This window comes from Ischnura elegans, chromosome 4 (assembly GCF_921293095.1).
Source record: "Ischnura elegans chromosome 4, ioIscEleg1.1, whole genome shotgun sequence".
NCBI classification, from domain to species: domain Eukaryota; kingdom Metazoa; phylum Arthropoda; class Insecta; order Odonata; family Coenagrionidae; genus Ischnura; species Ischnura elegans.
Window position 1 is genome coordinate 56,320,910 of NC_060249.1, and position 21,681 is coordinate 56,342,590.

Below are 21,681 nucleotides of genomic sequence, written 5' to 3' on the forward strand. Positions count from 1 at the left end.
GATTAAAAGTCACAAAAGGCCAAATTCATTTAAGGAAATTGGGGAATAGAGTGAAAGAACCAATTCCACTGGCTCACTCCATTGTTCTAGTGATAAAGCAATGAACCGCCCCCTCTAAAACAACAACCTCAATCCATCCCTCCTTGGCATCAGGGGGCAGCTAGGAATCAAGGCTAGGGGGGCTTTAGGGTAACTAATACTTAGGGGTGCGGGGGTATTGCATACCCACCAGGGTAAGCGGGAGTTACGGGGTGCCCTCCAGAAAATTTTTAAGAATAATGGCTCAAAATGGTGAGTTTTACGGCTTTCTGAGGGATACTTGATTAATCCTAACACTATTCTATAAGTAACACTAATCCAAATAAGTAAAATGGATTAAACTTAAAACTTTCTCTGAGCTCTGGGGGGGAGGGGGGGGTTTATCCTCCAAAACCCCCCCTCGCTGCGCCACTGCTTGGCATTGAGGGAGGAAGAGCTGTTTGAGGCATTGGAAGAAGTAAAAATGATGCTTGACAATCAGTATTACATGAAAATAATTAAGGACAACACTAAAGTGCTGTTACCAAGTGGAGATATATTAAGAGAAGAGATGGTCGTATGAGGAGAAACATATGAGACAGTGGACAAGTTTTTAAATTTGGGAAGCAAAATTACATCAAATGGGAGGATAAGAATGAGACAATATAAGACACGGTCTCAGGCGTTACTTTGTGGAATTGCTTCATGTTAAATGAAATAAAATCACTATGTTTTATTCCACACTTTATTTTAAATCGTACGACCCGGGTTTCAACATCTAGTGTTATCACCTGATGATAACACTAGATATTGAAACCCGGGTCGTACGATTTAAAATAAAGTGTGGAATAAAACATAGTGATTTTAGGTGATAACACTAGATGTTGAAACCCGGGTCGTACGATTTAAAATAAAGTGTGGAATAAAACATAGTGATTTTATTTCATTTAAAATGAGACAATAAGCCACTTCAAACAGGTCAAGTTAGTCTTCAACAAGAAAAACTTTTCACAGCCGGCAATATTAATGAAGGGAGTAGGAAATTGCAAGTAAGGACTTATTTTATGGAGTGTCCTGCTCTGTAGCAGTGAAACCTGGGCAATCAGAGAGATAAGGATAGAGTATACAAAAAAGCATGGTGTTACTAAAAAATACTGGACATAACCTGTGTGGTAAGGGTCACAAATGAGGCAGTGTTTGAAAGGATAGGGGAAAGATGGTGCATACTAGGAAAGCTAAGACAGAAGGAAAAACCAGGAGTGGCCATATTCTCTCAGAGGCGGATACAGATGGGGGCGTGCACCCCTCCCTTGCAGGTCCACCCGTATTGCCAAACATTGCAGAACCGCAATTGTGACTTTTTTATATCATAAGATGGCATTGTCTTTTATGTGTGTAATCACTTGAATTAAAATTTTCTTCTACTCTGCCTGTGACTTAATTTTTTATTACCCTAAAAGTAAAGGCAACTCAAGATACCCTTTGAGTGTTTTCTATATCCGCTACTGTATTCTCTGACACATAAGATTGGTTAAAACCATATTAGAAGATACGGTAAAAGGAAAAAATCAGAAGGGCCGACCCAGACTGGACTACATGTGACAGTTGGAAGGAACTTGGAAGCCAATCATAACTAGAAGTAAAATTTGCTTGTACTTGCAGAAATTTCAAGTGTTACTTGAACAGCACAAGCCAGGAGGGGGGGGGGCAGAATACAAAGGCTAGAGTCAGCGGTCCCTACGTCAGAAATCTCTATCCGGGCTGTGAGCCCAATTGTTGCTACCAGCCAATTTACCATCCATCTACAAAACTGATCGTTAATTTCAATAGTAACGTTACTATAATTATGTAGCTGACACTCCTATTTCATAAAAAAGATTAATTTTATTCATAAAGCTAATACTATTCTTCTTTCATCGATTCCGAGCTTTATCCCCCTTTTAATTAAAACTCCTTTCATTTTTAAGAGCCAACACGCCTATCAGGCCTGGGAGAAGTAACTGTACTGGATCCCTTAAACACAAACGTGTCCTCTTTGATTATGAAATGCAATGAACTCCAGTCACTATCGTATTATCAGGTGAAACTAACAGCCATGAAAAGGCGTTTACACGCCCGGCCTTCCTTCGCAACGAGATAAAAAATAGTATTCTGCTCGTTTCTGTAGAATGCATAATTGTTCAACGAGAGGCTTACATTTAATCCCCCCCAATGACGCTACCTTATGGCTTATGAGGCTCAGCCAGGCTCAACTGTGCCCCTGTACGCAAGGGCACCCCTAAAATAAAAAAAGTAATTTGAATTGACAAAATTGGCCCTCATACAATGGGCATGAAGTATATGATTATTAGAGAATGACAGCAATCGTAACAACCGTAAAAAAATAATCGGCACCTCTCTCCCAGAGAACTTAACAAACTTAATGAAGAGAATGAATCTGAGAGGCATTTGAGAGTTTTCAAAAAATTAAAACTTGGGTGACGCCACGCCACCTAGCAATAACCAACCGACTTGGAGCGACTGAACGAAAAAAATAGTTCGTAGTTACAAAACTAGCAAAATATATAAAAAGAGGAAACTAAGTGGCACAATTATCAAAATATCTAATAATATGACAAATTAAGTGTGTTTAATGAGCTTTTATTGCAAAAGAATTGATATTTATCTCTAAAAATAGAGTAAAGTTACGAATATTCTTCCGCTCGTTCGAAATGGGTTGCCGCCTATGCGCAGTAAACATCTCGTCTGTTCTGCGCATCTCTGACGCCACGAAGCTGCTTTCATTTCAGTGTTGAGATGCCTACTTTCGTTCATCACATGTATTAAATTCCGTTCCTAGCATCATGAACAAGCACAACAAAGATGCAACATACCTTGGTAAGTCTGTAGTAAACTTTTACAGACGTTGTTCAATGAATAAATATGTACAAGTGAAAAAGTAGAAACGAATCTCGATCGTCTTGTGTTTATGACGCATTATGGAAGGTTCTCTTTTGTTAACAAGTGAAAGAGATGCAATACTTGCATCGTACTGTGAATTATTCATTATTATTGTCTTGAAGAAATAAATAAACTTCCAAGTACATCTAGGAAAACCGTCAGTTGCATGGTTAGGGGTTGATGACTTATCCTTCATCAGTCAAAATGGTGCATTGCATGTTCAAAATGGCGTGTTTCTTTTGTTTCGTAATATCATCTTTTCTTCGAAAATTTAATCGTAAACAATATAGCAGAGAAATAAGATCTTCATTTATCATATTAATATGTTGGAATGTGCAGATTGTTGCTTGAAGTAATTTGTGAATGACCAGGAGAATGTTAGGCTAACGACACAGTAAAATCATAAGCGGGGGAAAGCTGAAATTACTCGATTCATGTTATCTTTAAGGCCGGCACATTCTCTTATTGGATGCCGATTCGGAAAGGACTCTCATGCGGTTATTACTAAGTTATTTCTCCGTTCTTAGTTCACGCGTTCCACGATGAATAATCAGCATACATCAAGGCGGCAGGAACAATGTTTCTTCACTCCGCGTTTTATTTTAGGAGCTAAGATAGTTGCTTCCCTCGATCGTTCTCACGTAATGCTCTGTGTATTTAATAGATATGCTTAATTCTGCCATCTCTTTTTAAGAATTCCATTTTCCTACGGTGATAGGGGAGGCTGAATGTTACTAGGTTTTCTATTTTCCAGTCTATGTTGTATTTCAGGTGGCAGCGTCATTGGTTTACTTCATGCCTTTTTATAAGCTTGTACTTTCACAAACTTACCTATCAGTTGGAGACAATTTACTTACTACACATATAATTAAATATTAAAATAGTAAACTTCAATCAGAAAATTTGAGTGTTTTTGTCTGATGTACATTCATCAATTTAACATTGCTGGCTGTATTTAGGCTCTTTATCTGAAATATCCCACCCAGTTCCTAGCTTAGAAAATTTTACTTATTCAGTATAGGATTAGAAGATAATGATATGGAAATTATGGTTACAAAAACCAACTTTATGTCAATAATGCAGTATTTGATAATGGCTGTATATTTTTTATTTATACTGCATGAAAATAAATATTTGTCTTCGAAATTACTAAATGAAATGACCCTATACTTTGTTCCGTGTTCCACAGTGGCAAACATAGATTATAAATTATGGGTTGTCATCCTTCCAATCTGGCCCTTCTACTCAAGGAGGTTTTTGCAAATGCCTTTAACAGCTTCACTTCACTCTGTGCTGTGGTGGCACTACTTTCTCATGTTCCTCCTTTAAAGTTTCACTCCCAAGTCTTCTTCCTATGCCATTTGGAACATTTCATATGATTCCAACCAGGGTGCTAATTTTTAATCATTCTATTGGTTCCTTTACTCATATGATGACCATGTGGGCATTCAAAGCTTTACATAGACCCCTCCAAATAAAAGGAAACTTATCCATTTTGGCACACAAGGATTGCAGGTTTTCCTATGTACCCATATTGGGATACCAAAGTCACTTGAGATGAGTAGTGTTTGCTGGTTGAAATTTATTATCCTAAGTAATTTGTGCTCAGGTTTTCAGAATGTGTCTGCATAAAAAAACTCAGGGTGTCTGCTAACCTGTGAAAACGTGATTATTTGGGAATTTTGCATTTCTGGAAAAACTCTGGGAATGTTTAGAGTGCCCTGGAAAAATCAGCTTACATTGATGCAGCATCTAACAGAAAATAGTCCATTGTGTTGAATTCTTTCGAGCACCAGAAAAAGGTGGTCTTAAAGTGTTCGACTTCTCTGCTCTTTTTTGGGTATGGGAATGATGATGTTCTTCTTGAAGTCACTAGGTAAATCTCCTGTTTAGTACAGTTGAGATAAGACCTTTTCTCCTGCATTTTTTATTAGCTCTGCTGGAATGTCATCTATTCTTGGGGCCTTATTCTTTCACAGGTCTCTTACTGCAGCATCAAATTCCGATCTTAAGATGCTCGCTCCAATGTCATCCTTTTCAATTTCACTTTCCTCTTCGATAATTTTTGAGCTAAGTTTGCTTCTGTTGTATAAATCCTCCAGGTATTCTTTCCATCTCTCAGCTTTGTCTTCGTTTTTAATTAGAATATTTCCATTCTTGTCCCTTATGGTATAACATCATGTGCTTTGTTCCTTGAAATGGTTCCTCACCATTCTTTAGGCTGCTTCCACTTTCCCTTGTATGAGGTTATTTTGCATGCCCTCACATATGTTCCTCATCCACGCTTCTCTGGCTTTCCTCGCTTTGCGGAAAATCTTGTCCTTTATCCTATAGTAACAAGCCTGTCCTTCATCAGTATTCATATTCTTATACTCTCTCCTTTCTTAAATGAGGTCTCAGACTTCATCCGTGATCCATGGCTTTTTCTTCACACATTTTTTTCTCCCTAGAACTTCTCTAGTGACCTCCTGAAGCCCACTTTTGATATTTGTCCAGGTATTCTCCACTGATTTTTCAGTCTGATCTAATCCTACCATGCTCTCCACTACTTTTTGAAAGGCCTGTTGATTTCTTGGCTCCTTTAGTTTCTCTAATTGCCATGCGTTCTTTGCTGATTTCTTTAATTTCTTGAATTTCACTTGGCCCTTCATCATCACTAGATTGTGATCACTGTCGATATCTGCCCCCGGGTAGCTTTTACAGTCCTTTATCTGGTTCCCAAGCCTCTGCTTCACTAAAATATAGTCTGGTTGAAATCTTCTTTTGTCTCCTGGCATTGTCCATGTATTTACTGAGGAGCACATTAGTGGTATATATAATATTTTTCTTTAGGCTGGGAAAATAATGTTGTAGGTCCAACAGGAGGCATGAATTTAACTTTTTGGCCTCATTTAACACATTCTTCTGTCATGACTAAACCAAAAAAGGCAGTGATGGTTCTACAAACAGACCACATAAGAATTATTCATAACTTTGTGCTGCATTTTTTTCACACTTTCGTTTTACTGAGATTTTGGAAGAGTATTGCAAGCAAATTATAGGTGATGATGACATAAGATAAGAAAGTTTTTGTAGTTCTTGTTTGGCTCAGTACAGCTATAAGTTATTGCTATTTTCCTTTGGAGGATCATGTGCTTTTGAAGATCTCAGGTTTTGAAAAACTGCAGTTTCATCCTAACTTCAAATGGTCATAAAAATTAAAGCAGGTCGTAGAGGTAGCAAAAACAATTTTACACTGTTTTGTGACTGGATGAAAAATATAAAATCTGTCAAAATTTGAGTTAGTTGGTGTCATGCCATGAGCTGACATGGAATTGCCCCTGTGCTGTTTTTTTCTTTTCATGTTCTCGTAACATGCAGTTCTATAGAATATGTAGATGAATAATTGAACTTCTTCTAAAATGTGTAACGCTATTGTACATAAGGTAATATGATCTCTAAATGTTACACGCACCTAATTCACAGTGTCCGGCGATATCTGGTGGAAATGTTTTATATCCATGAGAATAAAATAAAATGGTAAATTTCCACACAATTTTATTTACAAAATACCGACCTGGTTTCGACACGTAGTGTCATTATCAAGGGTCAAAACCGGGTCTGTATTTATCGGGTATCATATCGAAACCGGGTCGGTATTTTGTAAATAAAATTGTGTGGAAATTTACCATTTTATTTTATTCTCATGTTACACGCACCACCAAAGTGACTTATTGTGGTCAGTAATTTGTATGCCATGAATAATATTTACCTGAAAATGCTTGTATTTGGGACTGGATAGCATAACCCTAGAAAACATAGGACTCCCAGGAAATTTTTTATTGTTATGCCATGAACATCCTGATCATTTATTTTTTGCATTAGAGTGATTGGCATTTCACTGGCAATATTAGTGTAATAATTTTTCAGCAGCCCACTGTCAGCATCGACTCATCATTAGCAGGTTATTGGGGCTAGATACCGTACATTTGTTGAAAAGACTATCAGTAATAGGAAACTTGGCAGTATCGATATCTAAATTAGGTATTAATAGAGCTAAATGAAGGGATGCAGCTTTAAAGGAATCCATTTAAAAAATCGTTTTTCCCCTGGTAGATTTGCCATGTGGTCAAATAACCATGGAAATAATATGGTTTTATGTTATAAATTATACATCATAATAATATTTGCAAATTTAATTTTCTTTAATATATCGTAATTCATGTTTAAATATATATTTTTTTTAATATTCCAACTTTTGTCATGCCGCAGATAAGTAAAAGTTTTTATTGTAAAAATTTTAAGTTGTCATCCATATGTAGCTAAAAATGTGGGCAATGAGTATTCCTTGTAATTCTGTAATTATGTAATTGTATTTAATTTATGCATAAAACTGGCTTTTTTTAAACAAAAATTGAATAAGTAGGCATGTTTTGCCTTTCCATTGTTATGGTCCCATTTATTCACATCATATTTATTAGATATATATTGGAATACATACATAAAGCTGATGGATTTGCAAAATCTAGATGCTACAATATGCCCTTTAACTCCTATAAAATATGCCCTATATGTAGGGCTATTGTGTCTCGACCGGTGTCGAGCAATCTCGAAGAGGCGAGACTTCTCGACTCTCGTCAAGACTCTCGACCTAGGCAAGACTCTCACCACGCCGAGAGTCTTGTCCCGACAATGCTGGGAAATGAAATTCTCGTCTCGACCGCCGAAACGAGACTCTTGCACTGCACTAGCTATATGCCCTTTAATTCTGATAAAAGTGATTTTTGTGATAACTCTTACATATAATTTCAATTATAGTTGCCAATAACATCCAAAGAGCCAACAATGAGCCAGATAATGGAGCTGAGTCAGATCCTGATGAAATGGAAGGTATTCGGAGAGAGGTTGAGTATCTCAATAAAGCACATGAAGTTCAAAGACTGAAGAATGAATTATTGAAGCAGGCAGAAGATAAAATATCTGGTTACTTGAGCAAGTCCCAGCAACCAAGGAGGATAACAATGCAGACTGCCATGATAAGGAATGTCGGGTATGGACGAGGATATGAATATATTTTTCTGTTAGTGTTATTGATAGTTAAATATTGCCACATTACTGCATTTTATCTGCAGGTAATGATAAGATTTTTGTTCTTTTTCAGCCAATTAAGTTTCTTAAGTTATTCTTTAAGTACATTGAATTTTAAATTGAATTTTCTACCACCTTAAGGAGTCGTTTTAAACACTATTGGATGTTATCTGAATGACAGTTCTTCATTATATACTTTTACATTATATTTAAAGGCACAATTTTATCATAAAATTTGTATTCCACCTTGTATTGAGTAGTCTACGATCTCTAAACAGTCGGAGTAATTTTGAAATGTATAGAAATCATTGGTTATTATTTTATATGATAAATGAAATTTCTGAATCCAAGGGTGGGTACGAAAAATATATTGGCTCAAAAAAAGTTCACGCCAGTTCAAAAGAAAGATAACTCCCTGGAGATGAAAATTCTAGAGTCTAGACACCTCAGTTGCAACACAGCTGAGCCCTGTCCCTGTCTCAGGGTTATAAACACTCGCACACCCACTACCTAAATAAGGGCTAGGGCAAAAAAAGGACTCAGGAGTTGGGTTTAGGGTTTTTGCCTCTCAAGAATTATTTTCAGGAGGAGAGGAGAGCTTTTTTCAAGTTCGGAAGCAAAAATAGGGTCCTAAATTTCATTAGGCCCCTAATATCCAGAAGATAACTGGGGAAATTAATCCTACTGTTTGTTTCTATTCTTCATTTTGTGTTCCTCCTGTATCCCTAACTGACCACTGTAGGTAATCGGCAATCCCTGTTACTCAATAGGCTCACGTGACAACATTACTAAAGGCATTGATGTAATAAGGGTGCCACTAAAGGTATGGTGATTTTATGAGCACGATCCCATTCTGCCTTCCATTTGTTCCAGCCAATGAAAGATATGGTTGAAAGTATGCAAATAAAAGAAACTGCCATTGTAAATATGTCTTTATTAATAGTTTCGTTTTTGAGTTTTTCGTCCTGGTGCATAAAAAAATATTATTTCTAGGGGACCATAGTCGAGGTTTGCATTAAAAAAAATTTTTTATTTTCAAATGTGCCATGCATTTAGCATAGGCTTTGCGTTGGGACCAACAGTTTTGCTCTCGATTTTGACATGGTAGTTTTACACGATTGTGACAAAGGGGCTAAGCTGGATTTCTTTGAATATGTGAAATTGCTCATAGCCCGGTTAAGCTATGTACTGCCTTATTTTTAATGATCGATTGCCCCTTTTAAATCCTGTTCTACCCCGCATCCAATAGCTTCATGACTATGCCTCATGACCTTATAGAAAAGCCATTGGTGGTAAGTTCAGAAAAAGAAGATATGTAATTCTGATGAAAACACTGTATTTTAACATCACCACACAAGAACAAAAATGACATCCACTGTCACTGTTTGTGGGCAAAAAGTTAAAAAAATTGGGCCCAAAGAAATGGGTGTCAAATTGCATAGTAAATTTCTGCCTTATGTGATTAATATAAAAAACATCTATGTATTAAAATCGAAAATGAAAATATTCCTTCATAGCAAGCAGTTTTACTCCATTGATGAATACCTCAATTATTCTGAGATTACAATAAAGTGTGCATTGTTTATTTAGTTTTCATGTACATTCATATATATTTGACATGCCCTATGTTTTGGTCTTCCTTTTGTACCAAATCTTTGGGCAAATAAAGCTTGTTGTTAGTTTTCGGTAGTTTATGTTATGTTAATTTATGTGTATGTGATAGTTTATATTAACTACGATCATAGACTATTTTTCACGATGATTTCTTTTCCGAAATATCTAGTGGGCAGACTGTTATTGTGAAAAAAGAGCACTTATCAGATGAAGAAGAAATACTTGAAGATGAGAATGGTGCTGTAGTGCTGGAAGAGGAATTTATGGCTGATGCTACTACGGAGGGTGAGGTGGTCCTAGAAACTGTTGCTGGAGATGGAACTGCTGGGTCCTCGTCTTCCCATATAATTTCTCAAACAATGGTATCAGCTCCAGAACTGGTGGAAGAGGTTATTCAGGTGTGTGTTTATATTTTACAAAACCATGCTGTTTAAAAACTTGAGTTATTTTTGCAGTTATTGTGGGTTTTTAAGTAGCCCATGTCTTTGGGATGGGAACTGGGGCAGAATTCTGTAGACGTTACCGACAATTGAGGATTGGTTTCTGGGTTAATTCCACGTCCGCATTATTAATTATAAAAATGAGTCTACACGGAATTAACCCGGAAACCAATCATCAATTTAATCACCATGGAAGCCTCCTTGACAATGTTACCGACAATTGTCCGTGTTGGTATTGGGTGAAAATAGTGGGTCCGTGTTGGTAGAATTCTTCTCGGTACTAGCGATTCCAAGGACATGTTCAACGGACGATTGACTGTAATCCCACAAACAGTTTTCGGTAAACCTGTCGTTAGCTACCAACGATTTCCAAATGCTAGTCAGGACCTACCGACACTTTTAAAGCAACATGACAGACTTTTGTTTACACTTTTCGGACCAAGCTTATAATTTTAAATCATAATCTCTGGAGTCATGGAAGGTGCTAGAGACATGAAAGCACTCTAATTGTATGTTCTTTATAGTATAAATGATTTATTTTAAACACTCAAAATGTAAAATTTACGTAGTGGGAGCAGTATTCAACTTTGCTAATGTTACCCCTGAGAGCACAAAGTTAGCATTATACCTAATTTAAACCAAATGTAGACATCTACATTTTGTCCACATTAGGGGCAAATGTCACTCTTTTTTGGTCTACTGGTAATGTATAATTTAGGTCAAAAGTAATATCAAATGTAGACAAAATATTTTTTTACAAAAAACATCCATATTATAATGCTCTAGTAGTGATATTCTATACACCCATGTCTCGTATAGCGCAAGGGATGCATTCCTTGGGGTCTTTGCGCTATACGAATTTGCATTATACGAGAGCGTTTTAACATTGGGAAAATAGGGATGCGTTCCTGGTAGCATAGGTCTTGGGTATTGAATTTCCTCTAAAACATATATATTCCCATAAATAGCCTTAGAAAACATTATTTATATATTTTTTTATAGTTTAAAACATCTTTAAAGATAGTATGCACGCATTTGAAGACTTTTATTCACGTTAAAAAAAATTCTTACGTGCTTTTGAAATTCCCTCCTGTCGTGCGGGTGGGCTAACATCTGCTATCTCAGGGGTTTGTAATGCATTGCCGGCAGTGGACAATTTTTCAAACCAGTCTAAAAACAACTATTGTGTCACCTAGGCCCTTTTGTCGCTCATCGAAGTGACAGGCAAACGCTACTTTGAATGCCATTTCATAGCTAGCGGAGTTTATGGATGATAAATCATTTTAATTTGAAGTCCTCCGAGGCAATAGCAGGTACGTGAAACAGTCTTTAAATGCCTTGAAACCTGACCCCGGTTTTCCTTCCCTGAAAATGAATGAATGAGAATGCGTTCTTTTCCAAAACAATATCGTCTCGTCAACACTAAAATGTAGAGGAGGGGGAAAGGAGCTACTTTCAATCACAGCTTGGAGTTCATCAGAAAATGTTGTGGTGACTGCGCTATCAACACTTGCAGATTCACCTGATATCGCCACACTGAAAATACCTGCTTGCCGTTTAAATTCTGGAACCAACCGGAGCTTTCACTAAATGTCTCGGAGCGATTACCACTCTCGTCTTTTTGTACTGATTCACTATGAACTTTCCGTATGTGTAGACCGCTTGGTTGAAGTTGGTGCGGCTGAGATCACTGATGTTTTAACTTCGTCTTTATTCAGAATAACGCTTCGTGCGTTTAAACTTCCGCGCAATATCGCTTTGACGTTCTCCATTTTCAAAGCAATTGACCTATATCAATTTCTCTTCTAGGTTTATGGTTTTTCTTGATAAATTCTTGATTTTTCTACCCGCATTCCTATTTTTTGCCATTTTCTCTTGGTTTTTACTCTGCATGGCTCTATCGAAATCACCTTCTACTGCTGAACTGTGTTCTTGAGATGCAGAGGGCCTACGACTGCGGGGAGGGAACGAAGCTATTGTGTTTGAGACTCTATAGGGGCCCTCTTATATGTTGGTGCTCTTCATGCGCACCTCGGCCACCGCTCCATTTCTCCCCCGTGAAACTGATGACCTTGAAGGCTTTAGCGTAGACCCTTTACCTGGAAGTCAATCGCCCGATAACCTATGACGGCAAAAATTACGTCTCAACCAGTATTGCTTAAAAAAAACTCATTTCCACTAGCCCCACGCTTAATTAATGATCTAAATTAACTATTGTCATTCTGTTAAGGAGCCGAGATAAATTACTTCGGTACGCCGGCTATCTGGACCCAATGACGAGTAATCCTTTTGGTCATTGCACAGCAATGGATTTCGATTAATATATAAACAAAAAAGAAGATTTGAGGCAAGCAATAACATTTGTATGCGTAAAATGATAGAAATTTCATGTGTACTTAGCGCAAGTTCACGTTTTATCACGAGAGCGTTTAAGATTTTTGATTAGGCTACACTGTATTGCAATGTTTCCCCGAGGAACGAATTTGCGCTATATCGAAATTGCGCTAATCGAAATTGCGCTATACGAGACATGGGTGTATATATTTTCAAGCTAAAATGAATTAATTTTGATTTCGATTGCTACCTTTGAAGAATTATCAATTATATCTATTATTAACATAGGATTACATTTTCAGCAGCAGCATAGTGGTAGGATGACATTTCCAAGCTCTAGCCATGAACATTCAAACTCTGTATTGTCCACCCCTGCTTTCTATTCTGAAAATGCTACCTTTTTCCAGGTGTGTAGTTGTTTACTGTCGCTTTTTATGGCGTCACAAGTTACACAGAGATATCTCGTGATCTTTTTATTCCAAGATTTTAAAATAACTTCCAGGCTAGGACTTTCATGTTACATAACTTCTGGGCACGGGAATACAAACCTGCACTTTTTGATTGAGAAAACTTTCACTCTGAACTAATTTACTTTTTAATTCATTTGCTTGTTTTTCTGTATGCACAGTATACTCCTGTTATCTGGGCTAATGATGGGGAGAGGTGGCTCGAATAATCAGAAAACACGAATAATCCAAACTTGCACTTTAATTTCTTGTAATTTTCATCATTTACATAAATCAATCAATCTATTATAATTCAAGCACATTTTATGTTTATGTTGTTGGTGGTTTTCGGGTATTGCTGTGTAGAAAACATTTTAACTCATTTGCTTGTTTCAAAACATTTTTTGTTTGAAAACATTTTTTTTTTATTGAGTTAAAATGTTTTCTACACAGCAATACCCGAAAACCACCAACAACATAGATAAAAGAAGCTGTGAAAGTCTTCAGACACATTTTATGTTATTTTAGATTACTTTCCGGAATCATTAAGCACTTTCTTTTCCTGACTGTGATCTTTTTTAGCAGCGATAACTTGATTGCACTTGCATTCCTATTGCTGCAGAAACGTGATTTGCACGAATGCTTCAAAACCACTGCGCAACGTCGGAAATTACACTGTCAGGCTGTCTCTCGAACAAGTTGCCCGGGATGCAGCTGCTGCAGTACGCAGACTCTTGATCACCAAGCGCAATGCTTGCAACAGGACCCGCAGCAGCTGCAACCTGGGCAACTTGTGCGAGATGTGACTATGTGGCGTGGTGCCTGAAAGCGTTGTCTCTGACGTCGCGAAGTGGTTTTGAAGCATTCATGCAAACCACTTTTCTATATCCATGATCATGCAGTCGGGGATGCGTGGTTTTTGAAACTAGTTCATATATAGAACCTTAATAATATGAGTAAAACCTTGTTATCGCCGCTAAAAAGATGGCATTCTGGCGAAGAAAGCTCCCAATGAGTCCGAGAAGCACTCTGAAATAACAGAATAACTGCGTAAATTATAAAATGTTGTTTTTTGAATGTAAATTATGAACATTACAAGACATTTAATTAAAAGTTTGGGTTATCCGTGTTTTCCTATTACTCGTGCCATCTCTCCCCACCATTAGCCCGGATAATCAGGAGTGTACTGTACTCTCTCTTTACTGAGTACATATTAGATGGATTACATTTGCACTGTCTTCTTTTCCCCATGAAATGTTTGGTGGAAAAATCTGGAACTGAGTTTTTAACTGAGTAATACTAAGGCTTCAATTTACATTTCATTACGAGCAAATTTATTAAATAGAGAAACCATTGTGCCAAAGTAAGTGATTAATGAAAGTATTCCTTAATTATTTTTGTATATTTCTTGAATTCTTTTGGAACTCATGTGAGAAAACCATGATGATAATTCTTGTGAATTTTATGAATCTGTGATTGTGTTGTTAGCTTTGCCTTTTTGTTATGAATTCAGGGAAATGAAGAGGATGAAGATGAAGAAGAAATGATGGATGAATCAGGTGAAGCCGTTGAAGGTTTATCCCATGCAGGAAACCAAGCAAAAATTTTACGAACTGCTCCTGCATTATCTCAACATCAGTATAAATTATCCCCAGGGGGAGTATATCAGTCACCGCGTGGTCGGAAACCAAATATGAAATATAAGGTTTGTTATTGAAATTCTTTTGGTGGAAGCAAATATGTTATAATTCAAATTTTATATGTAATTTCAAATTAACCTTGCTTCAGTTTTATATGAATTATGATTGCTAAAGTAGGACTTAGGATCAAAATTAATGTGTCCTTATTCTTGTGTAGTAATGATTAAGTAGAAATCAAATTCTTGTGGTATTTTCAAATGATGGATTTCAGAAATGTATACTGAGTGACAAAGATTGGACCCATTGGAAAAAATTAAAAACATATTTGTATAGGTGTTGATTTTAATAATTTATTTCTTTACTTCGTATGCATTGTTTCAAGCTTTAGAAATGTAAGAAACTTTTTGAGTCCAGGAATGAGTTCTCTCTGTAGCTCCTGCACTCACCAGGGTAAATACAGATCATTAAATAGGGAACTGTTGGAGGTGAATAGGTGCTGTTGAGGTTTATATAACTTGAAAGGCAGGATCTTGTTTGCATTTTTGATGTACTAAGTATTTTTCTTTTTACCTTAACCCAGTGGCATAACTATGGGGGGGGGATGAGGGGATAGATCCCCCCCCAAAGCCCCAGAGATATAAAAGAATTATTGGAAAACTATTGTCTGGTTTAGACATATAATAACTGCATCTCCTTAGAGTTTAATTTTTAGTGCCAAAATGATGTAAAATGATCCAGGAATGTCATTTTTCGAAAATTTTCCCGGACCCCCTACTGCCAAGAGAATTGGGGGTTGCCACCCAAGACCATCCCACCCCCCTTTCCTCCCTCCAAAGCATATTCCTAGTTACGCCACTGCCTTAACCTCTAATATAATTGGTATGCCGTCAAAACCTAGGCCATGAATAAAAATTTAATGTGTTGAATACATGTATTAAGTTTAGTTTTGTCTTCATCTTCACTAGGAAAATTTTTGTTAAAGGTCATACTGCAGTTCTGTTTTTAGGCTACCTTTGCTTTCCTGTGTGGTTCAATCGTAATAATCTTATATTTTTAAAAATGAATTTGGTTTCGGTAGTACACTACATATTTCTTATAACATTTATCTATTTTTCAATTATAGCAACAAGTGCTCGGCATCGATGACTCTTTACAGCCAAGAGCTAACGATCCAGCCCGCCAAAAGGTGGACAAGAACGATCTTAGAAGTCGTTTGCATTTCGTGAAGTACATGAAGAGAGATGGAAAAACATTAAAGATCTGGGAATGTGGCATATGTAAGTAGTATTATGTTTCTTCCACTCAGCATGCATGTGTTTCTCTCATAGCTTGATAATACAGTGAATTGTAGAAAAATTATTTATATATTTGTGTATAATTATTGATGAAAAGTAATTTTTACCTGTTTAGCTGATGGAAATAATCTGTTAGCCATTTATTTTTAAGTTAAACTCTCCATTATCCAGACGAATGATTGGAAGAGCTGGAATGAATAATCGAAAAACATGGATAATCCAACCTTTAGCTTTTTTTCTTACGATGTTCATAATTTACATAAATCATACAATATCTTGGTACTTATGCATATATGATTATTTTAGAGTGCTTCAAGGAGTCGTTGGCAGCTTTCTTCATTTGACAGTGGCTAACCATGATAGAAGAACACAAATGGCAATTTACACACTTTTATTGTGTATGGAGAAAGTGTGGAAGTTACCATTTGTGTTATTTCATCATGGATGTATTGAACTTCCACAAAATCAAGCCTGAAATGATTTATATGTTGACAGTGGCTCTTTAAAGAGGTGATAATGTCATTGTATTAAACATATTGTTAAAAGATTTTAAACATATTGTCTCCGGAGAGTCTCCAAGGTTCCTGCTGTTGTAGTATTTAGAATATACAACAATTTTCACTCGTCTACCTGTATGATCAATTTGGAGTATTCCAAGTGCTAAACGTCGCTATTGCTCTTCTGACTGTTGTTGCTCTCCTGTAGTCTATTTTTTTACCTTGGTAATCGTCAGGAAATGCCCTTATAACTTAATTTATTTTGCTGAATAACTTTTGCCGCATGTATTTTGTTGCCGAGAACCTATTCAAGCGAATTCGATTTACCGGAGATATTGAGTTAAAAGTTAAAAGGCTAAAATGTTAGTGTATATTAGGATTTTGGAAAGGAAGAAAGAAATTTTGTCCTCAACACCTGAATAGTTGAAGGGCTAGACGATTAGAACGAAGTTTTTTCAACACATAGTAACCTGGATAGGAGGTTGAAGTACCATCTATATTTTTCGTTGGAATAGTAAGCCATTTTTGGGCACCCTGCCTACCATTATTCCCTACTCCTCTTGCCCTAACCGATCGATGTGCGAGATATGCTTTCCTCCCACAAACTTACTCTCCTCTCAATGTCAGAGTCCTTATTTCCGCGTATTTAGGTGCCTAGAGATTTTAAACAAGCTGTATAAGCTGGGGAAATTGTCGTTACATGTGAACTTTTAATTACCTGGAATATACTACTCGGCCAACTTAAAATTGGTTCATGGCCTGCACCTGTTGAGGTCGATGTCCATATGATAGTACTGTTTTTAGTTTGGCTGGTCGGCTCGTCCCTTCCCTTTTCTTTTTTCATGGCCTCGCCAGACTCCCATTTTCCTACACTTCTTTTGCTTTTTCCCGTAGCACAATATTATTCGGTTTTCTCTTGCTTTCATTAGATCTTATGCTCACGAGAAATCTCTGTCGCGTAAAGGACCATGAATTGGAGGAAATACCTCCATAATATAAAGCACAAATATATAAAATTGAATGATCTGCAATGCCATTGCCTTCTCCAATTTTTCATTATTTATTTATTACTTCGCCTCTTTACAATAATTTGGATGATAATTGTAATAAAACAAGAAAAGCAAGTAATTGAAAAGCACCATGCTCTTTCTATAAAACTGCTACCTGAGCATTCGCCATTGTGTTTCTTTATATCTTCAAGGAAACATAATCCCCTTAACATTTTTAAACAATTTAATTCTCTACTAGCTTCGAGGCATATCATGCATACCTTAGCATATCATTGAACGCTGGTTAGGACAACTGATGATGCACGATTGAATACATTTTTATTCCATCCTCATGTGAGAATATCTCTCTTTTCCCTTGAAGGAGGAAGGTGCAGTTCTGGTTTCGTGCGATAAACTGCTTTACTTTCCTGTAAAAATAAACATAGCAAGGTTGGCTTACGGATGTGCACTTCGGTGGTATAGTTTTTACGCTGCATATCGGTTCTCCTTCCTCGTCGATAAATAGTTCATTATAAATGGCACTATTTTTTTGTCCCCCAAAAATCAATAAGCAATTAAAATGTATTGTTTTTAACGCATGGCCGGAGAACATTTTTTTTAAATTTGAAATACAACCCAGTCGTAAGTTTTCCAGATTTAGAATACACAACAGGAACATTTAAAAATTCACTCTCCAGTTTCTTCGCTCACTTGCGGACCAAAATCACCTCCAGGTTCTGATAAGCACAATAAAAACTTTAGGAAGCAGCTTTCCTGCGCTGTATATGAGTGTATTACTTTGATCACGCTCCCAAGAGCAACCTGAACAATATTCTCCCTTTCTTGATCGCGTTCTCTTTATATCCACCTCTACAGACACCCGGTCTGATCTGTATTAATTACGAAATCCATTACATTTGGAGATTGGGCTTTTTGTTTGCTTCTGAAACGTCATTGCCGATTGCAATATTTCTTCAGCACACGCTTGCTCGCCCGCTGATACGTATTTTGTTAATTTACGTTGCACGATTGAGCTTCTCTTCTTAAAAGATGCAACCCATTGCCGGGTCTACACTAGTAACTTAAGTGACTACTTAAGTTGGCTCTGTACTTAAGTGGGTAGTGTAGGTGTCACCAGCTTCACTTAAGTACACCTCCACTTAAGTCATCTTAGAACCCAACTTAAATTGCGTTGGCAACTGTTTCCGCACGGTTGAAGCTCTTCAAGTGTTGTAAATGGCACATAATACCCATCTCACTTCTGAATCATCCCGTTGATTATGTTCTAAGTTGTGCTGTATTCTATGATGTGGTTATTGAGCGTTCTGTTTCGTTAGTTAATTTCTAGTGTTGGGGTTATTAATTCGACGAATTTATTTTGTGGTGTTTCTCTTCGTATTGTTGGTTTTATTTCCGTGAAAACTATTTGCTATGCCTGTTGCTCACGGTGAAACTCGATTTATAAAACTTAGAAACGTTTAGGAATTTTAAGACTGACAATGAGACGACGGCAGAGGATCCAGTAAAACAGTTTATTTTCCATGGTGTCATAATCGAAAATAACGTAATCAGTAACTTCCCACACACTGTTATTGAAACTATTGCATAGGGCTTTAATTTTAGTCCCAGGGATGCCGAGGGAGATAAAATGTGGCGATTTCATTGAACGTGGGAGGAATTAATGGTTGAAATTTAAATCAATGGTTTTAATAAAGCAGTGGCATTTGACTAGTAATAAGTTTTTTGTTTACGTTATGAATATGTCATACCACGAAGTCACGCCAGTCATGCTTAGTAATTCTAAATTCCTCTGGCTCCATCACCTCTCGCCATTTAGCGTTCCCTTAGGAACTGAAATCGATCTTTCCTTTTAACCTTCTAAATCCAAAATGGTTAATTCACCGAGTTTGGAAGTTTATTTCAAATAACAGTCGCTTTGGATCAAAGAATCACTAGTTGCTCTCCTAGACCTTCATCTGTCAACATAACTGTTTCCCGATATAGACAATCACGGTGCTGAAGTCGACTTAAAGCTCAAGTGTAGCTACCGCACCACATTTAAGATTATATTTAAGTGAAGTCACTTAAGTTAAGTCTGTAGTGTAGACAAGGCACATGAAGCACCAGCAGGGAATTCAAATCCGGGAGATATGTGCTGAAATCACGCATAAATAGCTATTCTTGTAAAGTCCGAGTCATCAGCGGCTCATTGCTGTTCCTGGGTTCGACAAAGTGATCGTATACACTACACTGAAGTTCAGCATAAGCGTAGACGTCGAAGGAAGCCGATGGAGGGCACGGCTGACGTCAGTGAGGACGCGAGTGGTAATCTTACCGGAGTTCCTCGCAAGAGTAGTCTTCACGTGTGGAGGTTTCCAAAGGACACAAAACCAGAAGAAGTTGTGGACTATTTGAAAGGTAGATTTACTGGGGTCGTGGAAGTGAAATCTTTAGAAACATCGGGAAATTACGCATCCTTTCGCGTATCTACCGATAGTGATAAAATTCACCTTCTAAGAAATGTTCAAATCTGGCCCAAATATGTTCTGTTCGAATGGTATTCTTTTCGGATAGCTCGAAAAAACTTGGCACCAAGTTAAGTTCTGCGCCGGTGTCACCTTATGAAACAGAAGTAGTTATTCGAGATCAAAAGGACTCTATCATTTCCTACCAGTTGTCTGATAATTCTAACCATAATAACAGTATTGACAGTGTAAGGGTGCACAGTGGTCTGTCCTCAATCCTGTGTTTAAACATTCAATGCCTACGCAATAAACTTAGTGCCCTAGAAGTTTCAGTCAATGAGTGCCCATATGACTTTCTATGTATAACAGAGCACTGGCTCAAAACTGAGGAATTTGATATCTCCAATATCAAGGGTTACAGGCTGGCAACATCCTTCTCTAGAATTAAAGCAAAGCACGGTGGTACATCAATCTATGCTGCCCAGCATTTATCTGTTAAAGTAATCAACATCAGTGGGTTATGCAGGGAAGTGCATTGTGAGGCAAGTGCCATATATGTGAAAGAATACCATGTGATTGTTGTGTGTTTATATAGATCCCCAAATGGTGATTTTGTAATTTTCTGCCAACAGCTAGAGCAAATTTTAGTTACTCTCTATAAGTTTGGTAAGGTTATAATTGTATGTGGTGACCTAAATGTCGATATTCGATTTGACACAAGAGAGACAAACTCCCTCATTGCTCTGCTCATGTCCTTCAATTTGCACTGTGTAAACAGAGAGCCCACAAGAGCCAGCTCTTGCCTTGACAATATTATCACAAGCTTACCTGCCTCTTCTTATAATGTCAACGTGACTGACTTAGGGTTGTCAGATCACCTAGCTTTGGACTTCAGATTTACCACTGAAAGAAGAGTTTCTGAACCCGTATGTAAGACCCATCTTCCTACATTTACTCGGTATATTTCTCATATTGGTGGTGAAAATTTAAAATCTCTATTGTCCAATGTCACCTGGTTTTCGCTCCTTCAATATCAAAATGGCAACGATAACTTCACTTGTTTTTTTGAGAATTTCATATTGCTCTTTGAACACTGTTTCCCCAAAAGACTTATGTCCAAAACTAAAGGTAAAAAGCCCAGTAATAAGTGGTTTACTAAGGAATTATCTCATTTACGATCTGTAGTAATCCAACTTCACTCCAAATATAGTCACTCTCGCAATATTGAGGACAAGAAGGCCTGGCTTCTTCATAAGAAGGAGTACATAAATAAAATAAATCAGTCAAAAATTATGGCAAATGGTACTCTAATTAATAAGGCTGACAATAAAGTAAAGGCAGCCTGGAAAGTTATTAATTCTGAAACTGGCTCTATACATCTCAATTCAGAACTCCCTTTCTGTTCTGAAAGCCTGAACAAGCATTTCATTGACTCAATCAATCTCATCATCTCCTCTTTAAAGAGCCCATCTGCTGATGCCACTGATCTTCTTAGAGAACTCCCTGTAACCGCACCTGCTTTCAAATGGCAGTGGGTTTCTCCCACTGACATTTTTAAAACTATCAAAAGCTTCAGAAAATCAAACTGCACCGACATTTATGGATTATCTGCCAACCTTATCATACAATTAGCAGATGTACTCAGTGAACCCCTTGCAATAATCTGCAATACCTGCTTTCAGTCAGGCTCATTCCCAAAAAAACTCAAGATATCGAAAATAGTCCCTATTCATAAAAAAGGTGATAGAACCTCACCAGCAAATTACCGCCCAATTTCTATCATTCCTGTTTTTGGTAAGATAATTGAAAAAGTCATTAAAATTCAGCTCTACAATCATTTTCACGATAATAATCTATTTACACCCTCTCAATATGGCTTTCGTCAAGGTCGTTCTACATCTTCTGCCATCAAATATGTGGTCGATAACTTACTGGA

General features: G+C 37.1%; 1 protein-coding gene across 1 annotated transcript in view; it reads left to right on the forward strand.

Moving 5' to 3' along the window:
- Nucleotides 1-2,754: 2,754 nt before the first annotated feature.
- Nucleotides 2,755-21,681, forward strand: part of LOC124157535 (zinc finger protein 628-like) — a 42,345-nt gene continuing 23,418 nt past the window's right edge. Inside the window, exons 1-5 of the mRNA XM_046532350.1 lie at nucleotides 2,755-2,895; nucleotides 7,756-7,987; nucleotides 9,809-10,037; nucleotides 14,373-14,564; nucleotides 15,623-15,776. Coding sequence (XP_046388306.1) covers nucleotides 2,862-2,895; nucleotides 7,756-7,987; nucleotides 9,809-10,037; nucleotides 14,373-14,564; nucleotides 15,623-15,776 — 841 coding nt within the window. The 5' untranslated portion in view covers nucleotides 2,755-2,861. The remainder of the gene's footprint in view (nucleotides 2,896-7,755; nucleotides 7,988-9,808; nucleotides 10,038-14,372; nucleotides 14,565-15,622; nucleotides 15,777-21,681) is intronic.